General features: G+C 41.9%; 3 protein-coding genes across 17 annotated transcripts; 2 read left to right on the top strand and 1 right to left on the bottom strand.

Annotated features, from left to right (window-relative positions):
- Positions 1-461: 461 nt before the first annotated feature.
- Positions 462-9,708, bottom strand: LOC110526205 (uncharacterized). 15 transcript variants are annotated; one of them, XM_090238393.1, is made up of 7 exons: positions 9,611-9,708; positions 8,530-8,634; positions 6,948-7,054; positions 6,377-6,636; positions 5,987-6,242; positions 4,843-5,517; positions 462-4,715 (listed from the first exon to the last, which is right to left on the bottom strand). In XM_090238393.1, exons 2-7 carry the CDS (start codon positions 8,586-8,588, stop codon positions 3,955-3,957), a joined length of 2,118 nt encoding a protein of 705 aa, XP_090094519.1. In that variant the 5' UTR covers positions 8,589-8,634; positions 9,611-9,708; the 3' UTR covers positions 462-3,954. The 15 variants fall into 15 exon arrangements, with proteins under 15 accessions (XP_090094519.1, XP_090094525.1, XP_090094528.1 ...); XM_090238399.1 differs by having other exon boundaries at positions 8,533-8,634; XM_090238402.1 differs by having other exon boundaries at positions 7,514-8,634; positions 9,611-9,657.
- On the top strand, positions 9,636-12,710 carry LOC110526207 (uncharacterized). Its single transcript, XM_090238405.1, is given in 6 exon segments — positions 9,636-10,491; positions 10,632-10,900; positions 11,053-11,997; positions 12,000-12,341; positions 12,344-12,387; positions 12,389-12,710. Coding segments are annotated over 6 exon segments (1,833 nt in total). The 5' UTR covers positions 9,636-10,429; the 3' UTR covers positions 12,560-12,710.
- A 589-nt stretch (positions 12,711-13,299) lies between these two features.
- On the top strand, positions 13,300-18,952 carry LOC100136616 (prothrombin). The gene is made up of 14 exons (XM_021606977.3): positions 13,300-14,280; positions 14,458-14,618; positions 14,804-14,828; positions 15,126-15,197; positions 15,390-15,495; positions 15,589-15,722; positions 15,897-16,205; positions 16,327-16,437; positions 16,531-16,657; positions 17,576-17,743; positions 17,933-18,106; positions 18,213-18,391; positions 18,551-18,621; positions 18,723-18,952. The coding sequence occupies exons 1-14, from the start codon at positions 14,205-14,207 to the stop codon at positions 18,876-18,878; spliced, it is 1,869 nt and encodes a 622-aa protein (XP_021462652.1). The 5' UTR covers positions 13,300-14,204; the 3' UTR covers positions 18,879-18,952.
- Positions 18,953-19,027: the final 75 nt, after the last annotated feature.

The raw sequence follows: 19,027 nt of genomic DNA, 5'->3' as shown, positions 1-19,027 counted from the left end.
CTATCCATTACAATCTCCCTGCAGCTGCAGACATGGCCAGAATGAATAATGAATGCTGTTTCCAATGTGGTTATATAACATAACCAAATATTACAGTTCACAGTTCATCAACCTCAATATCCATCATGGCCCCTATACGAAAAGAGAGAAAAAGAATGGGACATTTTTTTATCCATTGCCTGGCAAGGACAACATGAACCTGGAAGAATAATTGCAATAATGAGAACCAAGAAATAAACCCACTGATTCATTAATAAGTGAACCGTACTGACTAGATCAGCCTGTCCCATGGGTCTGATACGTCTCTTTTCAGTTTAAAATTGAAAAAAAGTGCCTGTTGCTGCCTAGTTCTGTTTCAGCCATTGTCTTGGCCAGAGTCAAATCTGATGTAGGACAATGTGACGAGGCTTAACAGTTGTGACATCATTGTGCAATGAATAAATAAAATGACCAGAATCAAGTATCGTCTAGCTCGAACCAAGAGGTTTATTTTGACTAATAAGCCACAGTTTCAAATGTTCTAGCTCAATACAGACTGGGTTCGACTTAAAGCACCTATAAATAATCAGTTGGCATTAAAAAATAATGGCACTCGCAGGAAGTGAGATACAGTATATTTTCCAAGTGAAATGTAGAAAAGTGAACTGTGGATGCCAAAGACACAACCCTTATTATATAAACATGTATGCGACTTTCTATAGTCTTCAACAATACATACGACTTTAATAATACATAATACAAATAACAGGGCAGATAGCAAATGCAAATAATAGAAAGAAGATATATATATATATTATATATATACACACACAGTACCAGTCAAAAGTTTGGATACACCTAATCATTCATGAGCTTTAAAAAAACAACTATTTTCTACATTGTAGAATAATAGTGAAGACATCACAACTATGAAATAACACATATGGAATCATGTAGTAACCAAAAAAGTGTTAAACAAATAAAAAATACATTTGACATTTTAGAATCTACAAATAGCCACCATTTGCCTTGACAGTTTTGCACACTCTTGGCAGTCTCTCAACCAGCTTCACATGGAATGCTTTTCCAACAGTCTTGAAGGAGTTCCCACATATGCTGAGCATTTGTTGGCTGCTTTTCCTTAACTCTGCCATCCGACTCATCCCAAACATCTCAATTTGGTTGAGGTTGTGGGATTGTGGAGGCCAGGTCATCTGATGCAGCATTCCATCACTCTCCTTCTTGGTCAAATAGCCCTTACACAGACTGGAGGTGTGTTGGGTCAATGTCCTATTGAAAAACAAATGATAGTCCAACTAAGCGCAGAATGTTGTGGCAGCCATGCTGGTTAAGTGTGCCTTGAATTCTAAATAAATCACAGACAGTGTCACCAGCAAAGCACCAAAGCACCACACCATAACACCTCCTCCTCCATGCTTTACAGTGGGAAATACACATGTGGAGATCAGCTGTTTACCCACACTGCGTCTCACAAAGACACGGTGGTTGGAACCAAACATTTCCAATTTGGACTCCAAACCAAAGGACACATTTACACCGGTCTAATATCCATTGCTCGTGTTTCTTGGCACAAGCAAGTCTCTTCTTCTTATTAGTGTCCTTTAGTAGTGGTTTCTTTGCAGAAATTCGACCATGAAAGCCTGATTCACACAGTCTCCTCTGAACAGTTTATGTTGTAAATCTGTGAAGCATTTATTTGGGCTGCAATTTCTGAGGCTGGTAACTCTAATGAACTTATCCTCTGCAGCAGAGGGAACTCTGGGTCTTCAATTCCTGTGGCAGTCATCATGAGAGCCAGTTTCATCATAGCGCTTGATGGTTTTTGCGACTGCACTTGAAGAAACTTTCAAAGTTCTTGAAATTTTCAAGATTGACTGACCTTCATGTCTTAAAGTAATGATGGATGTTCTTGCCATAATATGGGCTTGGTATTTTACCAAATAGGCTATCTTCTGTATACCCCTCCTACCTTGTCACAACACAACTGATTGGCTCAAACGCATTAAGGAACGACATTCCACAAATTCACTTTTAAGAAGGCACACCTGTAAGTTGAAATGCATTTCAGGTGAATACCTCATGAAGCTGGTTGAGAGAATGCCAAGAGTTTGCAAAGCTGTCATCAAGGCAAAGGGTGGCAATTTGAAGAATCTCAAATATAAAATACATTTTGATTTATTAACACTTTTTTGGATACTACATGAATCCATATGTGTTACTTCATAGTTTTGATGTCTTCACTATTATTCTACAATGTAGAAAATAGTAAAAATAAAGAAAAACCCATGAATGAGTAGGTGTTCTAAAACTTTTGACTGGTACTGTATACACAGTTGAAGACAAAAGTTTACATACACTTAGGTTGGGGTCATTAAAACTTGTTTTTTAACCACTCCACAAATGTCTTGTTAACATACTATAGTTTTGGCAAGTTGGTTAGGACATCTACTTTGTGCATGACACAAGTACATTTTCCAACAATTGTTTACAGACAGATTATTTCACTTATAATTCACTGTATCACAATTCCAGTGGGTCAGAAGTTTACATACACTAAGTTGACTATGCCTTTAAACAGCTTGGAAAATTCCAGAAAATGATGTCATGGCTTTAGAAGCTTCTGATGGGCTAATTGACATAATTTGAGCCAATTGGAGGTGTACCTGTGGATGTATTTCAAGGCCTACCTTCAAACTCAGTGCCTCTTTGCTTGACATCATGGGAAAATCAAAAGAAATCAGCCAAGACCTCAGAAAAATTGTAGACCTCCACAAGTCTGGTTCATCCTTGGGAGCAATTTCCAAACGCCTGAAGGTACCACGTTCATCTGTACAAACAATAGTATGCAAGTATAAACACCGTGGGACACCGCAGTCGCCATACCGCTCAGGAAGGAGACGCGCTCTGTCTCCTAGAGATGAACGTACTTTGGTGAGTAAAGTGCAAATCAATCCCAGAACAACAGCAAAGGACCTTGTGAAGATGCTGGAGGAAACAGGTACAAAAGTATCTATATCCACAGTAAAACGAGTCCTATTTTGACATAACCTGAAAGGCCGCTCAGCAAGGATGAAACTGCTCCAAAACCGCCATAAAAAGCCAGACTACGGTTTGCAACTGCACATGGGGACAAATATCGTACTTTTTGGAGAAATGTCCTCTGATCTGATGAAACAAAAATAGAACTGTTTGAACATAATGTCCATCGTTATGTTTGGAGGAAAAGGGGGAGGCTTGCAAGCCGAAGAACACCATTCCAACCGTGAAGCATGGGGGTGGCAGCATCATGTTGTGTGGGTGCTTTGCTGCAGGAGGGACTGGTGCATTTCACAAAATAGATGACATCATGAGGAAGGACAATTATGTGGATATATTGAAGCAACATCTCAAGACATCAGTCAAGAAGTTAAAGCTTGGTTGCAAATGGGTCTTCCAAATGGACAATGACCCCAAGCATACTTCCAAAGTTGTGGCAGAAAGGCTTAAGGACAACAAAGTCAAGATACTGGAGTGGCCATCAGAAAGCTCTGACCTCAATCCTATAGAAAATGTGTGGGCAGAACTGAAAAAGTGTGTGCGAGCAAGGAGGCCTACAAACCTGACTCAGTTACACCAGCTCTGTCAGGAGGAATGGGCCAAAATTCACCCAACTTATTGTGGGAAGCTTGTGGAAGGCTACCTGAAACCTGAAACAATTTAAAGGCAATGCCACCAAATACTAATTAAGTGTATGCAAACTTCTGACCCACTGGGAATGTGATGAAAGAAATAAAAGCTGAAATAAATAATTATTTCTACTATTATTCTGACATTTCACATTCTTAAAATCCTAACTGACCTAAGCCAGGGAATTTTTACTAGGATTAAATGTCAGGAATTGTGAAAAACTGAGTTTAAATGTATTTGGCTAAGGTGTATGTAAACTTCGGACTTCAACTGTATTCACAGTATATCTCATTGTTTTTTCATCTTCATGGAATTGATCAGTTCTCTCATCACTGCCATAGTCTCTGTGTGCTGTTGCTGCAGAAGGCTTCGCAGCTGATTAAAGCGCTCCTCTGCCCTCCTTTCCCTCTCCTCTTGCAATCGTTTGTCCTCCTCCCTGTAACCTTGAAAGACATCCAATATGTTTGCCATCCTCCTTCTCTTCCGCCCACTGGCTCCAACATGGAGGGGGTTTCCTGTATGTGAAGAGGAGAAGGAGGCAGAAGTGGAGGGGGGACTGACAATGTCAGTGGGGCTCGCCGGCACCTCCACAATGTGTAACAGATTCTGGCTTATGTCCTCAACCCCTGCATGTGCCTCAGCATCTCCCATGCTGCCATCAGGCTCGGGGGAGTCTTCAGATAGTTGAAGGCTGAGCCGGTGGCCTATGAGGTCCTGGAGCCTGTTGAAGTAGGCCGGAAGCTTCCGCTTTGCCATGTCAGCCTTCTCTGGGTGGAGGATGTACTCCTTGTATGCCCTCGATAGGTTCCGCCATTTCTGGAAGCATCGCTCCCCAGCCTGCTCAGGCACATCACTGATGGGGAAGCCTTGCTCCTTTAGCCTGCTAGCTATGATCTCAAAGATCCTCTTGGTTCGGGTCTTGTTCTCCCTGATTAGTCCCTGGATCTCTGGAGAGCTGTACAGCTCTACTAAAGCCTCCGTTGCCTCAATGTCCTGACTGATCATTTTCCGCTCCGACCACACAGGCAGGGACCCACCGTTCTCAGGAGCTGGAGACATGGATAGGAAGACAAAAATAAAGACTTATTACGTAAATACTGTCAGTGATTTTGAAAATGGCTGCGTCCTTTTCAGTTATAGGCTAACTGCTAAGATTCAACATCATAACACATTTACCTCTGTCATCCCCAAGCCATGACCTCCTCCTCCCCTTTTGGAGTTGATTCTCTGTCCTCTCCTCCACTGTATTTGACTGGAGTATCTTGGGATGTGGGACCCGTTCGCTCCTGGACTTCCTGGCTAGCGGTTCAGGCTCAGTGGTGCCTGCATGGACTCCAATCTCTGCCTCTGGGCTGCAGGTGGAGGGTATACCGAGGTTAACTGGATGGCCTGATGGGACTACAATAGCGTAGAGGGGCAGGCTTGGAGTTGGTGCTACAGCTTTAGGCTTCAGCTTGGCCAACACCCTGGCTGGGGTGTCAGCAGCAGCCAGCTTGGAGCTCAGCCTCTGGCCCATGAGTGCATGGAACTGGTCATAGAACTCAGGCTGTTTCCTGCGTCCAGCGTCAGTCCTCTTGGACGCCAGCACATAGTCTTTGTACGTGCGCTCCATGTTGCGCCACTTTTGGAAGCATCGCTTGCCAGCCTGCCAGGAGTTCTCACTGATCAGGAAGCCCTGTGCCTCCATCCGACTGGCAATGATCTCAAAGATCTGCTTGGTTCTGGTTGTCCGGTCGTTCAGTAGGCTCTGGATTTCTGGGGACCCGTAGTGCTCGATGAGGGTCTGGGTGGCCTCCCGGTCCCGGGCTGTAACATTCCAGGGGCTTGACCACACTCGTGAGTCCGTTTCAACTGTTGTGGAGGGAGACAAGATGATCATTCAAAACCCCAAGTTCAACTTGATCAGCCTCTGACGGGTAAGCACCTTAAAACTGCTTATAACAATATAAACAAACATTCTTACATAATAAAATGACAACATCCTCTTCATTAACTATATTTGTGCATTAAACAACATGTTGATATATGAAGTATTAATTTTGATATTGCCATTAGTTTGATATTGCCATTCATTGTTTGAGCTTCTCCATGTATTTTGCAACATGGCTCCCCCTGGTGGTCAAAATGTATTTAAATGATCTTCATCTTTCCTTCAAAGTCACTCATAGTAATGAATTTCTTAGAGTAACTATTTAGGAGATCTTAGATCAGTGATATAGGGAAGAAAAGTACACACATTGTAGCATTCTGGAAAGCAATAAAATAAGTTTGGTAGTTAACTAGAGGGCTGGCAAAGGGATGAGGCTGGTAGGTGTGTTACCTGTGGCCAAGTTGCTGCCGATGGTGTCCTGGGACATGCGGTGTAATCGGTCCATGTAGTCATCACTGTACCATACCCGCAGCCTCTCTCCCACTGACAGGTCACGGCACACCTGGAAGTAGATGTGCTCGCCATGCTGGAAGGCTGTCAGGTTTCGCTCAATGTCCTCTGAAGAATTTCGGACATACCTCATCCAGTTGGCTTTGGTGTCGTCGCTAACATCAATGGATTTGTATGAGTTGTTTTTGTCCACCAACTAGGGATAAACATCATTGACATAGATGTGAGAGCCTTAAAGTTACAAATGGTGCATGAAGTTAGGAAGAGGCATACCATATACTAGTGAAAAGTGATTTTCAGAACATAGTAAGGTTTGTGGATTCAACTCACCATCCCGGAGAAGAAACCAGAGGACTTGTCCTGTGACATCACTTCACCCTGGTAAGGACCGAATAGTGCCCCCCTGGGAATGTCTTTGTCTACGCAGCATACGTCCACCTCGCTGCCTTCCTGAATGACCTCAATGCCATTAGGGGTAGTAAGGGCGGCACGGTTTGGGACGCCCACTGGCACAGGGGTGTCAGGCACAAAAACTGGAGGGCCATGTGTGGGGCATTCATCAATAAAATATTCTTTGCACTCTTCACAAACTGTAAGACATGACAAGGGTACATTTTAGGCAATATCATTTTAAGGTAAAATACATTAAAAGAATTACAGCGATGATGCATGAATGAAAAAATAATACCACAGCAACAATAGAAGTTGTAGAGTACATTTCATTAGCAATAAAAAAGCAATATTTCACATAAAAAATTATAGGCCTAGTGGCACTGGGAAATGTATCAAAGTATCAGAACAAATGAAACAGTTAAACATAGTTTTGCTGCTCTTAGTCAGTCTAAGGCTCTTTGTACAAGTCTGTGTGTAAAGGCACTGGACAGAAATAGCTAATACTCACACCAGAAGTAACATTTCTGATGTCTCTCAATGGTGAAAAGCAAGTGGTCGACTTTCAATCTCTGGCTGGCTCCTTCACTCTCAAAGGCCTCAACGTCTTTTATTTCACTATAAGATATAGCATATCAAAATACAATCGCTGAGTGTCAAACGTTTTATTTTATTTGTATAACTGCCCCCGATTAGCATCCTTTTAATTCAACTAACCTGCAAAGATGAGCTATCAATGCAGCAGATATTAAAACAGACTCGGTTATATGAAAACCAGTGGAGGCCGCAGAGGGGAGGACGACTCATAATAATGGCAAGAATGGAATGGTATCAAACACCTGGTTGTCATGTGTCTAATTCCTTTCACTCCATTCCAGCCATTATTATGAGCCGTCCTTCCCTCAGCAGCCTTCACTGATCAAAACAGCAAAATAGTAGAGGATAGAACACATAGCCACTACTAGGCTATCCAGCCGATCCAACCCGCTTGCTTACAGCTGCACTAGGGTCAGACAGGCTTTCTGTGTAGATTAAGACACATCAGAACCGGCGCGAGATATGGCTCGCAAAACGTACCTCAATCCAGGGGTGAGAAATACGTTGTACTCTGAATTGTCCCATTATTCCAACTGTTATACCGAGAAGATTGAACAACTGCTATTTCAAATAACAACGGAGCCGGTGCAAGATATGGCTCGCAAAACGCAGTGGTGGAAAAAGTACCCAATTGTCATACTTGAGTAAAAGTAAAGATACCTTAAAAGAAAATGACTCAAGTAAAAGTCACCCACTAAAATACTACTTGAGTAAAAGTATTTGATTTTAAATATACTTAAGTATCAAAAGTAAATGTAATTGGTCAAATATACTTGTGTTAAAAGTAATTTCAAATTCCCTATATTAAGCAAACCAGACAGCACAATTTTCTTGTTTTTTTTTATTTAAGGACAGCCAGGGGCACACTCCAACACTCAGACAAAATTAACAAACGAAGCATGTGTTTAGTGAGTCCGCCAGATCAGAGGCAATAGAGATGACCCAGGATGTTCTCTTGATAAGTGCATAAATTTGACACTTTTCCTGTCCTGCTAGCCATTCAAAATGTAATAAGTACTTTTGTGTGTTCAGGAGAAATGTTTGAGTAAAAAGTACATTTTTTTCTTTAGGAATGTAATAAAAGTTAAAAGTTGTCAAAAATAGTAAAGTAAAGTACAGATACCCCCCAAAAAATACATTAGTAATACTTTAAAATAATTTTACTTAAGTACTTGCAAAACATACCTCAATACAGGGATGAGAAATGCATTGTACTCCGAATTGTCACATTATCACAACTGTTACAGAGAGAATATTGAACGATTGATCTAGGAGCATTCGTTCAATCTTCTCTGTGTAACAGTTGGGATAATGGGACAATTCGGAGTACAACACATTTGTCATCCCTGGATTGAGGTACTTTTCCAGAGCCATATCTCGCGCCGGCACCGCGGTGTATTAATTTACACATGAAGCCTGACCGACCCTAGCCTGTCTGCAGCTGTAAGCAAGCGGGTCGGATCTGCTGGCTACTAGGCCAAATTGATTCATATTACTACTTAGTGCATAGGTCTGCTTCTGTTGAATGGTCCTGGATGGCAAGTGACTCTGCCATAGTGCATAGGTCCCCAGACTCCCCACCTCAGCATACCATGGCAGGTCTGTTGGTAGAAAAAACATAATATAACGGCAGTCCATGAATACAGGTGGCTCAGGTAATACAATTAGGCCAAGTATTTAAAATAAACTCGACATTCAATTTCAGTCTGGCAGTGGCAAAAACATAAACGGGACTACGATGCTTGCTCTATGATATAACATGCATGAGTTCCTCTTGCCGCTGACAAATTAACTGTTGTAAATTAGCTAGTTGGGAAATAACAAAAACAGCAAAGTACGGTAGCTAATGACCCATGCATATATCATGTTATCATGTGACTTTCTAACCATTCGAATTAGGATAAATATAGCATTTACGATGTGCGGGAAAGGACACGTTTCCTGTCGGAATGTTTAGGAAGACAGGAACTTGAGGACTTCCGGATTCTGTCCTTGGCTGGAGAACGATGATTTTCCCGGAGTTTTCAAATGGAAAAAAATAATGCTACAAATTGGCCAAGAACCTGTGGAAATCCTGAGTTAATTGAAATAATATTTTCGAGTTATTGCCGCGAATCGAACGTCTATTTGAAAGATGTTTGATATCCCAACCGGCGTAGTATCATGTCCACATTGTCGTCGACTGGTTAGTCAGACAACAATGTTGCATGCATAACGCAAATACAGTAACGTTAGTTTGAGTTTGTTAGCATAATCAGTGCCACCAATAATAAATAAAAACGCGTTGATAACGTTCGTTAATAGCTAACTACCAAGTTAAATAACTACTGTTACTAGATTTCTGACATATACTCAAGCCTGTTCCAGCGATCTACTGAAACCATAGCTAGTTAGCTTGCTAACTCGCCAGTTAATAGTTGGCTTGTGCTTAATAATAATTTGTTGTCTGTGTCACGAAGTCATTGACAAACTTACTCACGGTCCCTTGTCGACGTGTACTATTTCCAGTTAAGCAGGCCAACTTATGTTAGTGAACAAACTCGATTACATTAGCTAATTGTTTTGTCTGGGGCTTACATTAGCGCTGAAATGTGTTGCCTTGTCCGCGCATGTCAGGGGCTTACATTGTCACGACGAATCTTGCCACCCACCGGGGGACTTATGTTGGCAGCTCCAAGCAATCACGTATGCATGTCACACACAATTATTGATAAACGATGGCCATAAATCTCAGCTAGCTATATTCCTATGGTATATACGTTGTGTATGTGGCTGCAGTTGCTTATACAGTACTGTATTATACTGACAATGACAGCTTGAAACACAAGTCAATGAGATACGTTTCCACTTCCTATGTAGCTAGTCATTATAAATGATATCTAAAACGTGCATTTTTGTGTCATTGTAAGCTTGACATTGTACATGACATTCAAAACATTTGCATTTTTGTGAGTCTCTACATTTTGTGGCTATAGAGAGTTTATACTTTTTTTAAATGTAACCTTAATTTAACTAGGCAAGTCAGTTTAAGAACAAATTATTATTTACAATGATGGCCTATGAACAGTGGGTTAACTGCCTTGTTCAGGGGCAGAAGACATATTTTTAACTTGTCAGCTTGGGGATTCAATCTTGCAATCTTTCAGTTACTGGCCCAACGCTCTAACTACTAGGCTACCTGCCACCCGATAGGATGGACTCTGGGTATGAGGGGCCCATCCCTAAACCAGGACTCACTACACAGTGTGCTGAATGCTGTTCCTCATGGACTGACAGTGGGCCCCTCTCTAGCAAATGATGGCTAGTTGGGGCTCTGGTGTGTAGGACATGCTTGCTCAAGTTTCTATAACATTGCACGTGCATTGAATGTAACACATTTGTTGTCGTCAGAGCTTGATGGAAGACGTGTATCAGACGATAATCAAGGGGAATCTTTGGGACAGGTGCTATTGGATTAGGTATGTGTCTCTAGGTAAAAAAATAAATAAACAAATGGTTATTGTTTTGTAGTGCTCAGCTGTATCAAACACATTAACATTACTGTCATAATTAATTTTGTAATTGGGAGGGAGAAACCCACTTTCTTTGTTTTATGCAGATTTGCCTGTAATGCAAGGAGGAAAGATGAACATAATATTACTGTTCATGAGGTGGATGGAAGTCTCTTTCTAAGGGCCTGCAAAGACATCAACCCAAGGACAGAGCTTCTGCTTTGGAGTTTCCTAGCTGATCCTCTGGAACACGATGGAAGCCAAGGAGGGTCACTAACAACACCAGGCAAACCTCGCAAACAAGTTACACCTCGCAAGTCCAGAGAGGATGGATCCCCAGATGTAAACTCCACAGAGCAAGAGCTCAAGCTTATAGGTAGCCTGACACCCACATTCAGTAGCATTCTTAATACACACTAACTAATAAATATTGTACAAATAAGGATTTTATGTTATGAAATGATTACATTTTACATTTGGATAGTTGTTTCTGAAATGTTACGTGGAAGATATTTGTATTTCTTTCAGAGCCTGAGGAGCACACTGAAGATTCAGACATGTCAACTTCTCCACTGGGGTTTACAGAGTCTATGGTGGTGGTGGTGGAGGAGAAGAAAAGCCAGACTGGAATCAAAAGGAGCAAACCTCTTATCTACAAAATGAACAAGAGATGTGTGAGAGACTCTCATTCCAGTGGTGAGAAAACAATGGAACAGAATAGAGAAGTTCACTCTTGCAAAATAATAAAAACAGAATGTTTCAGTCCAGAAATAACCAATGTGCCATGCTCTGGGGACAAACTTGTGAGTCCTGCTGACGAGCCTTCAAAGAGTAGTGAAGAACCAGATAATGTGGTAGGAAAACCCCAGGAGGTGCAGGGGCCACAGGTGGTCAGGGCCAGTTGCAGACGGGCTGCTGAACCCAGGAAGGTGCATTCATTAGTCAGCTGCATCCACAAGCGTCTTCAAGGGTGCAAAAATGGGTATCTGGATCGTCAAGTGACATTGGAGATTACGTCCAGAGTTGGTGATGAAAATGGACGAGCTTGCCAAGAAACAGATATAAAAGCTGGAGAAAATATAAGCTCAGATGAAATCCCAAAGGATCTTGACAAAGGGGGGAAGCAAGACACAGAGGAGTTTATGATGGCTCCAGACCTCTTTAACACCAGGGAAAGTGTGACCAGTGACCAGTGTGACAAGAGTTTCTTTCAGCTATATCACCTGAAGAAGCACAAATTCACCCACTTGGGCCTAAATCCTTACTTATGCACAGAGTGTGGTAGGAATTACAGCTCCCAAGAGAACTTCAGGGCCCACCTTCTGATGCATAAGGGAGAGAGGCCATTCAAGTGCCAGCAGCGTGACAAGAGCTATGGCCTGAAACGGGACCTGAAGGAGCATGAAGTTCTCCATACAGGAGAGAGGCCTTTTGTCTGCGATATATGTGGGAAGGCTTTTGCCCGCTGGCCTTCAGTATTCATAGGGAGGCCCACCGCGCTAAGGAAGAAAATTACCATGCTCCTAAGCTCAAGTGCCCTGTCTGCGGTAACCAACTGGCCAATTCAGGCTCCCTTAGGAATCACATGCGCTTGCAAACAGGAGAACGGCCTTATGCCTGTCCCCACTGCAATAAGACATTCCGACAGCGGGGGAATCTTTTGGGGCATCTACACATCCACACAGGGGAAAAGCCTTACAAGTGCAACCATTGCAATCAGTACTTCTCACAGGTGCCTGAACTCCGCAGACACCTCATATCACACACAGGGGAAGTCTACCTCTGCCCTATATGTGGCAAAGCCTTGCGGGACCCCCACACTTGCGGGCCCACGAACGTTTACACACAGGGGAGAGACCTCACACAGTGTGAGCTGTGTGGGAAAGCCTACACCATGGCCACCAAGCTACGCTGCCACATGAAGTCCCACCTTGAGGAGAAGTCCTACAAATGTCCGACATGTGGTGCTGGCTACACGCTAATGCAGAGCCTGGTTCGCCACCAGTTCTCCCATCAAAAGAGAGAAGATAGCTAGCTCCCCAGATGTCCTAACACCCTAGCAGCTCTGGAGTCTAGCCACTCTGCCCCTGCTAGAGGCAGACCTAGAAAGACCCCTCACAATACAGAGGTCAAGCCATGGGTCGATGTCCCTGAAGAGAACATGGAGTGTCAGACAGTAGTGTATGTTCAGGCCATTGAAGACTTAGCCTTGCCTAATTCAGGGGAGGTTATTGTCAGCACCTGTGACTCATACCATGATAGTGACATATCTCCTGTGGTAATAGAGGAAGGTTTGGAACAGGATGTGGGCCAATTCCAGCTAAATGAGAATATCATTGAGATAATTGTCTCAGACTCTAATGATAAGTGCATTGTTCTAAGGGAGCACAAAACACACAGCAACCTGGTGATTCTACATGGCGAGGATGGACTGAGCTCTGTGGCAGAGACAATAGAGATCGAAACGGGAGTTTAAAACTGCAATTCACACCATTTTGCTTTCTGTTGCTGTTTAATTAAATCTTCAAATAAAACCAAGAATGTGAATAAAAACTATTTTTGCATTCTAGATGTACTTTACCTAAAAGAAGACAATAAGCAGTACTTACTTCGGAAAATACCTTCTTCATGAATATCAAGTATGTTATGATATCACCATCAGGATACTCCATTTAGATTACCGGTAGTGGAGAAGGGAGACAGCTGTGAACGAGTTAAAGATATAAGCTAATATTGACTCACATTTGTGGTGGACCTTATCTAGCTACTACCTGCAGCAAATGTTCTTTTCAAGGACTACTAAAACTACCTGCCCCTGTATTTTAGGAAATGTCTTAATGGTTACAAAGAGAAATCCTCATGAATAGTTTTCTTTTTTATCTGACCAAAATATATTTGATCTCTGGAGATTGTTTATGAAGGCTTTTTAAATAGCTTTACTGTATTTTAACACACTGTTGTAAATATGGGCCCATCAACAATATTATCATTATTGTTGAAGACTCCAATTAAAAGAGAGAAAATAAGTACGTCTGTGGTGGCTTTACAACAGTTGTATGTGTTTTTGAACACAACTTTTGACTTTTCACCTCTTTCTCCAATGCTTCATTCAATATTTGGGTGCAAATTGTTCGATGGTTGGGACAGTCCGAGACTGAATCAGCAAACATTCTGGTTTGGAGTGTGTGTTTGCTATGCCTGTCTATGCAGCTTAGCGGCACACACTATCATAGTCTAAATTAGCAGATAGGGGTGTTTTAAAAGGTTGATTTATTGTGTATTTGTTTTTGACATTGCCTTTAAGTCTTTATCATTTGGTATTCTGTTTGTAATTACTGAATATAATTTCTTTATATATATATAAAGTAATCCATGAGTAGGCCCTGACAGAAAATAAACAATTGAGAAAGCAATTCTTGACATTGTGTGGAAAGCTTATCCATGGTCATATGTAGTAGTTTAAACTTTAATGGAAATATTGAATGCAACATTGTATGTGACATGGCCCAGATGGGAGGCGCAGCCCAGAGTCAGTCTTAGTATAGTGGTTCAATATTAACCAGGTGGATTCAATGTAACAGAAAGTGGGGTGTTTCAATGAGTACTGGATTTTGAAGGGGTGAGAAGGTTTGGTGATGTCCTAGGTTTTGCAAGGAGTTCTGTCTTAACTATCCATAAGAATGGGTCAAATACCCGCAACTCTCATTTTCACTCTACTATTTTCTTCTACTCTTCAGATCACACTTTGTGAAAATGGTAAGATACCAGCTTTTATTTGCCAACCCAGAGAGCTCAAAAGCAAGAAAGTTTCAAAAATTTCGATATTTAGAAAATGTATACCCCTTAAACTGTTACTCCTTGATGTGAATTAGGCTATTTGTCTGTTTTAATATCACTAAACAATGGGTTGAGTTATCAAATATTTGTTTATAGTATTTCTTAATAGCAAAGAGGCCTCACAGGTTTTTATCCGTGCTAAACGGGCAAATTCCTTCCTTGAGGAGTTGAAACCTGGGAACTTGGAACGGGAGTGCATCGAGGAGATCTGTGACCATGAAGAAGCCCGTGAAGTCTTTGAAAAGCCTGACAAGACGGTGAGAATGTCTGGCTCGTTAGATTGAAGTATTATGGAAAGCAAATTCATATTCACCTTGGTTTACTAGTAACTAAAACATGAGCTTTATGTTTACCTGGGTAACACTATATTAATTTGCATAATAAAGTATGATTATAGTATTTCTCCCCAAATAACTGTCTAAATGGATCTTTCTCAATATAGAAGGCCTTTTGGGGCAACTATTTGGGTAAGTATTTGTGTTTTCTATCAAAACCTTATCCATGAAATGTGTGCAGTCATCAGTCACAACACCAATGTAAATAAATGATATTGAACCAGAACAAAGTGCAACTGAGATGTGAGTCGACTTGGTTGAGGAATAGGCTTTAGCCCCAGTGTTGGTGACCCCACACGTTTTGCTCTTCCCACACATGCTGTGCTCTTTATGCTTAAAGAACAAACATTAATATTGACTTTGGCAGTGATAAGCAAGTAGAGGCAAGTATTTCCTCATGTTTTCTAATTCTGCTTGTCTTCTTCACAGCTTGCAAAGGCACTTCACTGCTGAGAACCAAGGACAATATAAACACAGTGAGGGGGTGTATTCATCTCGATGGTAATACTTATGGCCTGATTACACTGTGCATTTCAAATATGTCAATGATTTCTGGACAAAATGTTAATGTTTGTGTTGAAACCAACTAAAAAGTGTGAGGAATCTACCAGGAAAATTATATAATGTTAAAGATAAAAAAATTTGAGCAGGACATCCTGTTTCTCAAATATTATGTGGGCCTGCATCTTACAGGATGGTGCTCAGTGGGCATTGGTGAGAACTACAACGGCACCATCTTCACTACTTCCTCAGGAAAAACATGCCAGTACTGGTCCAGTAACTTCCCACACAGAATTACGTATGTATTATTGACCCCATAACTTGAGGGATGTAATTTCAAAGTTGTCCCATTCTTGCTGTGTCGTTGCTGAGGGGTAACATCTCTTCTTAGGGAGTTCAATACGTTGCTGGATGAGACCCTGTATGAGAACTATTGCAGGAACCCAGACAAAACTCCTGAAGGACCTTGGTGCTTCACCAGGGATCCCACAGTCAGGAGAGAGCAATGTATCGTTCCAAAATGTGGTATGATTTCCCTACTGCATAAAATAACCATCATTTGGCTGCATGTTGTTGCTTAGCTGGGTGTGCTTTTACACTGACAATACGGTAGTTTCTATGCGTCCTTGCTCAACAACAAAGTGCAGAGCATGTTGCAATATGTCTTAGCGGTCCTCTATTGTGATTGTTCCCTTACAGGGGAGCCTTGGGTACCCCCAAAAGTACCCGCTGCAGTGGATGGGAAAGCCACGTACACCAAGAAGGACTGCATGGCCAACAATGGCTTGGATTATACTGGGGATCTCTCAGTTACCATGAACGGCCAAAAGTGTCTGCCTTGGGCCTCCCCAGAGGCATTGGCACTCAGAAAAGGAAAGGATTTCATCCCAGAGGTCAAACTTGTGGCGAACCACTGTAGAAACCCTGACGGCGATATGGAGGGACCCTGGTGCTTTGTGGACCAGCATGGAAATACCACTGTGGACTACTGTGACCTTGACATGTGTGGTGAGCTGTTTCACTGAGCTGAACACTTGTTCCAGTTGTAAACAATTCACTTAAAATATTAGGACTCTGAAGAAAAATAAATGCTCTTTACTGTGAGTGCTGGACTGTTGTTCTCTTTCAGATGACCCAATAGATAACTATGAGGAGGCGGCTGGCGGAAGGGAAAGGACAACACTCTCTGGGCCCAGAAAAACCTTCTTCAGCCCTCGGAGCTTTGGCAGTGGAGAGATGGGTAAGTAGTATAATTTTGGACATAAAGTGTAAGGTACCGAGGAGGAAAGTGTCTATTTTCATGACTTTGAATTCAACTCTGCTTTATTTTCAGTGTGCGGGGAGCGACCCATGTTTGAGAAGATAAGTAAGAAGGACGGTAGAGAGCAAGAACTGATTGACTCCTACCAAGGAGGCCGTATTGTTAAAGGGATTGATGCAGAGGTGGCCAGTGCACCATGGTAATGAAATGAATAGATATTCAAAACACCACATTTATTCTATTGCATTACGTAGGACTACTACTTAGGATTATGGTCATCGTGTTTGACCATATACACGGTGGGAGCGGGAAAGGAAGTTATCTCTGTCTATCATTTAGAGGATATGTTTTGCGGTTGTCAATGCATTGCCCAATTAAAAGAATGGAGTGGCTGCCGATCGGACTTTTCTGCACCTTTCTTCCAGACAGCTAAAGGCCCGAAGCTTTTGCACATGCGAGATTCTCTACTTTATACACAGTCTCTGTTCTACTCATAGAGAACAGGGCTACTCTGGCGAATGGTGCCCGTTTAATAACGTTAGATCAATGCTGAATCAATGTCTGCAAGAACACATAATGATTGGAGCCTATTCTACATAACATGCCCAAATATAATAGCATAGTAACGTTACTGTAAGACAAAAAAACACCACCTAATTTCTTATGAGATTTTAGGATGATTGTGTCTGAAAGTGTCTTTTTTTTCTGTGGCCAAAACTCTAAAGTACGCCACTTGGCAAAATATGTGCTTCGATTGAAACTAAACACAGGTAGGCTATGCTACAGTTTGTTAACACAATCTGCTCTAAAAATACACTCACTCACAATACATTCATTCAAAACAAAACTGTAGGCTACTTTAAACGGTAGCCTATAACTCAAGAAGACCTAAATGCATATCCCCATGGAACTCATTGAGATCAGATGGTTGGTATGCAGATGCTGCATAGATGTTTCACCTGTTAAACCGGAATAATTATAATTTCACTATTGACAGTGAGAAATGCACAAGGCCGGAAAAGTCAAATCCGGAGCCTCGGCCTTAAAAAAAAGACACAGATGTAATTTGGCAGAAGAAAATGATGATGCCTGTTATTCATGGATGCTTTGATGTTAGGCAGGTGATGTTGTACAAGAAAAGCCCCCAGGAGCTTCTGTGTGGGGCCAGTCTAATCAGTGATGAGTGGATCCTCACTGCAGCCCACTGCATCCTCTACCCACCATGGAACAAAAACTTCACCATCAATGACATCCTGGTCCGTCTTGGCAAACATAACAGAGCTAAGTGAGTGATTATCTCCTATTTTCCCATTTTATCTGTATTAAACAAACAATACACATCGACTTTTGCACAGACTTTTGCACAGTGCAACAGTGAACCAAGAACCAAGTAGTTCTCATAAGACGTGACGAAACAATAATATAGCCATACCAAAACGTTCTTGGGTAATACCCTATTTCAACCTAATCCCAGGTTTGAGAAGGGCACAGAGAAGATTGTGGCCATTGATGAGATAATTGTCCACCCCAAGTACAACTGGAAGGAGAACCTGAACCGGGACATCGCTCTGCTGCACATGAGGAGGCCCGTTACTTTCACTGATGAGATTCATCCTGTCTGTCTACCAACCAAGCAGGTTGCTAAGACGTAAGAGAGCGTAATGTAGTTATCAGTAATGATTAAATATGAAATAACATTTCTGAGCTTTTTCACATACTAGCAATGGTAGCATCCCTTTTTCCATTTCTCCTAGACTGATGTTTGCTGGCTATAAAGGCCGTGTGACAGGCTGGGGGAACCTTTATGAGACATGGACTTCCTCCCCCAAGTCTCAACCCACAGTTCTCCAGCAGATCCATCTACCCATCGTTGAACAGGATATCTGCAGAGCCTCTACCTCTATCCGCATCACTGACAACATGTTCTGTGCTGGTGAGTAGCAGTTCTCATCTCAGAATGGGAATTGCTGTATACTGTAGCTCAAGTCCATTCGATATGTTAACCAAAAGTGAATTGGTGCAGTGTGACTTGGTGAACCACAAGTGTTTCAATTAGTATGACGCTTCCTCATAATGCCCATGTACTTTTCAGGCTTCAAACCAGAGGAACAGAAAACTGGTGATGCTTGTGAAGGGGACAGCGGTGGTCCCTTTGTCATGAAGGTATACAACTAGAGAAACACGAACTTCACTCATTAGATGTCTTGCATATTCCCCTTTATATTTGATATACGCATGAGAATGACTTATATCCTCATTCACAGAACCCAGATGACAACCGTTGGTATCAGATCGGCATTGTGTCCTGGGGAGAAGGATGTGACAGGGATGGGAAATATGGATTCTACACCCATCTTTTCCGTATGAGAAGGTGGATGAAGAAAGTTATTGACAAAACAGGCGGTGATGATGATGATTGATTGTTATTTCTTCTCATTTTCTCTACATGCAAACTGATGTAATATTGGAAATAAACGTGTGTTCCTGATCATGATCTGCTTGTTATTACTCAGCAATATTACCTTTTACAGAAATGAACAAAAACTTAATTCAGATCTGAGACTGCCAC

Source organism: Oncorhynchus mykiss, chromosome 6 (genome assembly GCF_057628025.1).
Source record: "Oncorhynchus mykiss isolate SJ-2025 chromosome 6, ASM5762802v1, whole genome shotgun sequence".
NCBI lineage: Eukaryota > Metazoa > Chordata > Actinopteri > Salmoniformes > Salmonidae > Oncorhynchus > Oncorhynchus mykiss.
Note: the sequence above shows the minus strand (reverse complement) of the source record. Positions and strands in the feature narration are given on the sequence as shown.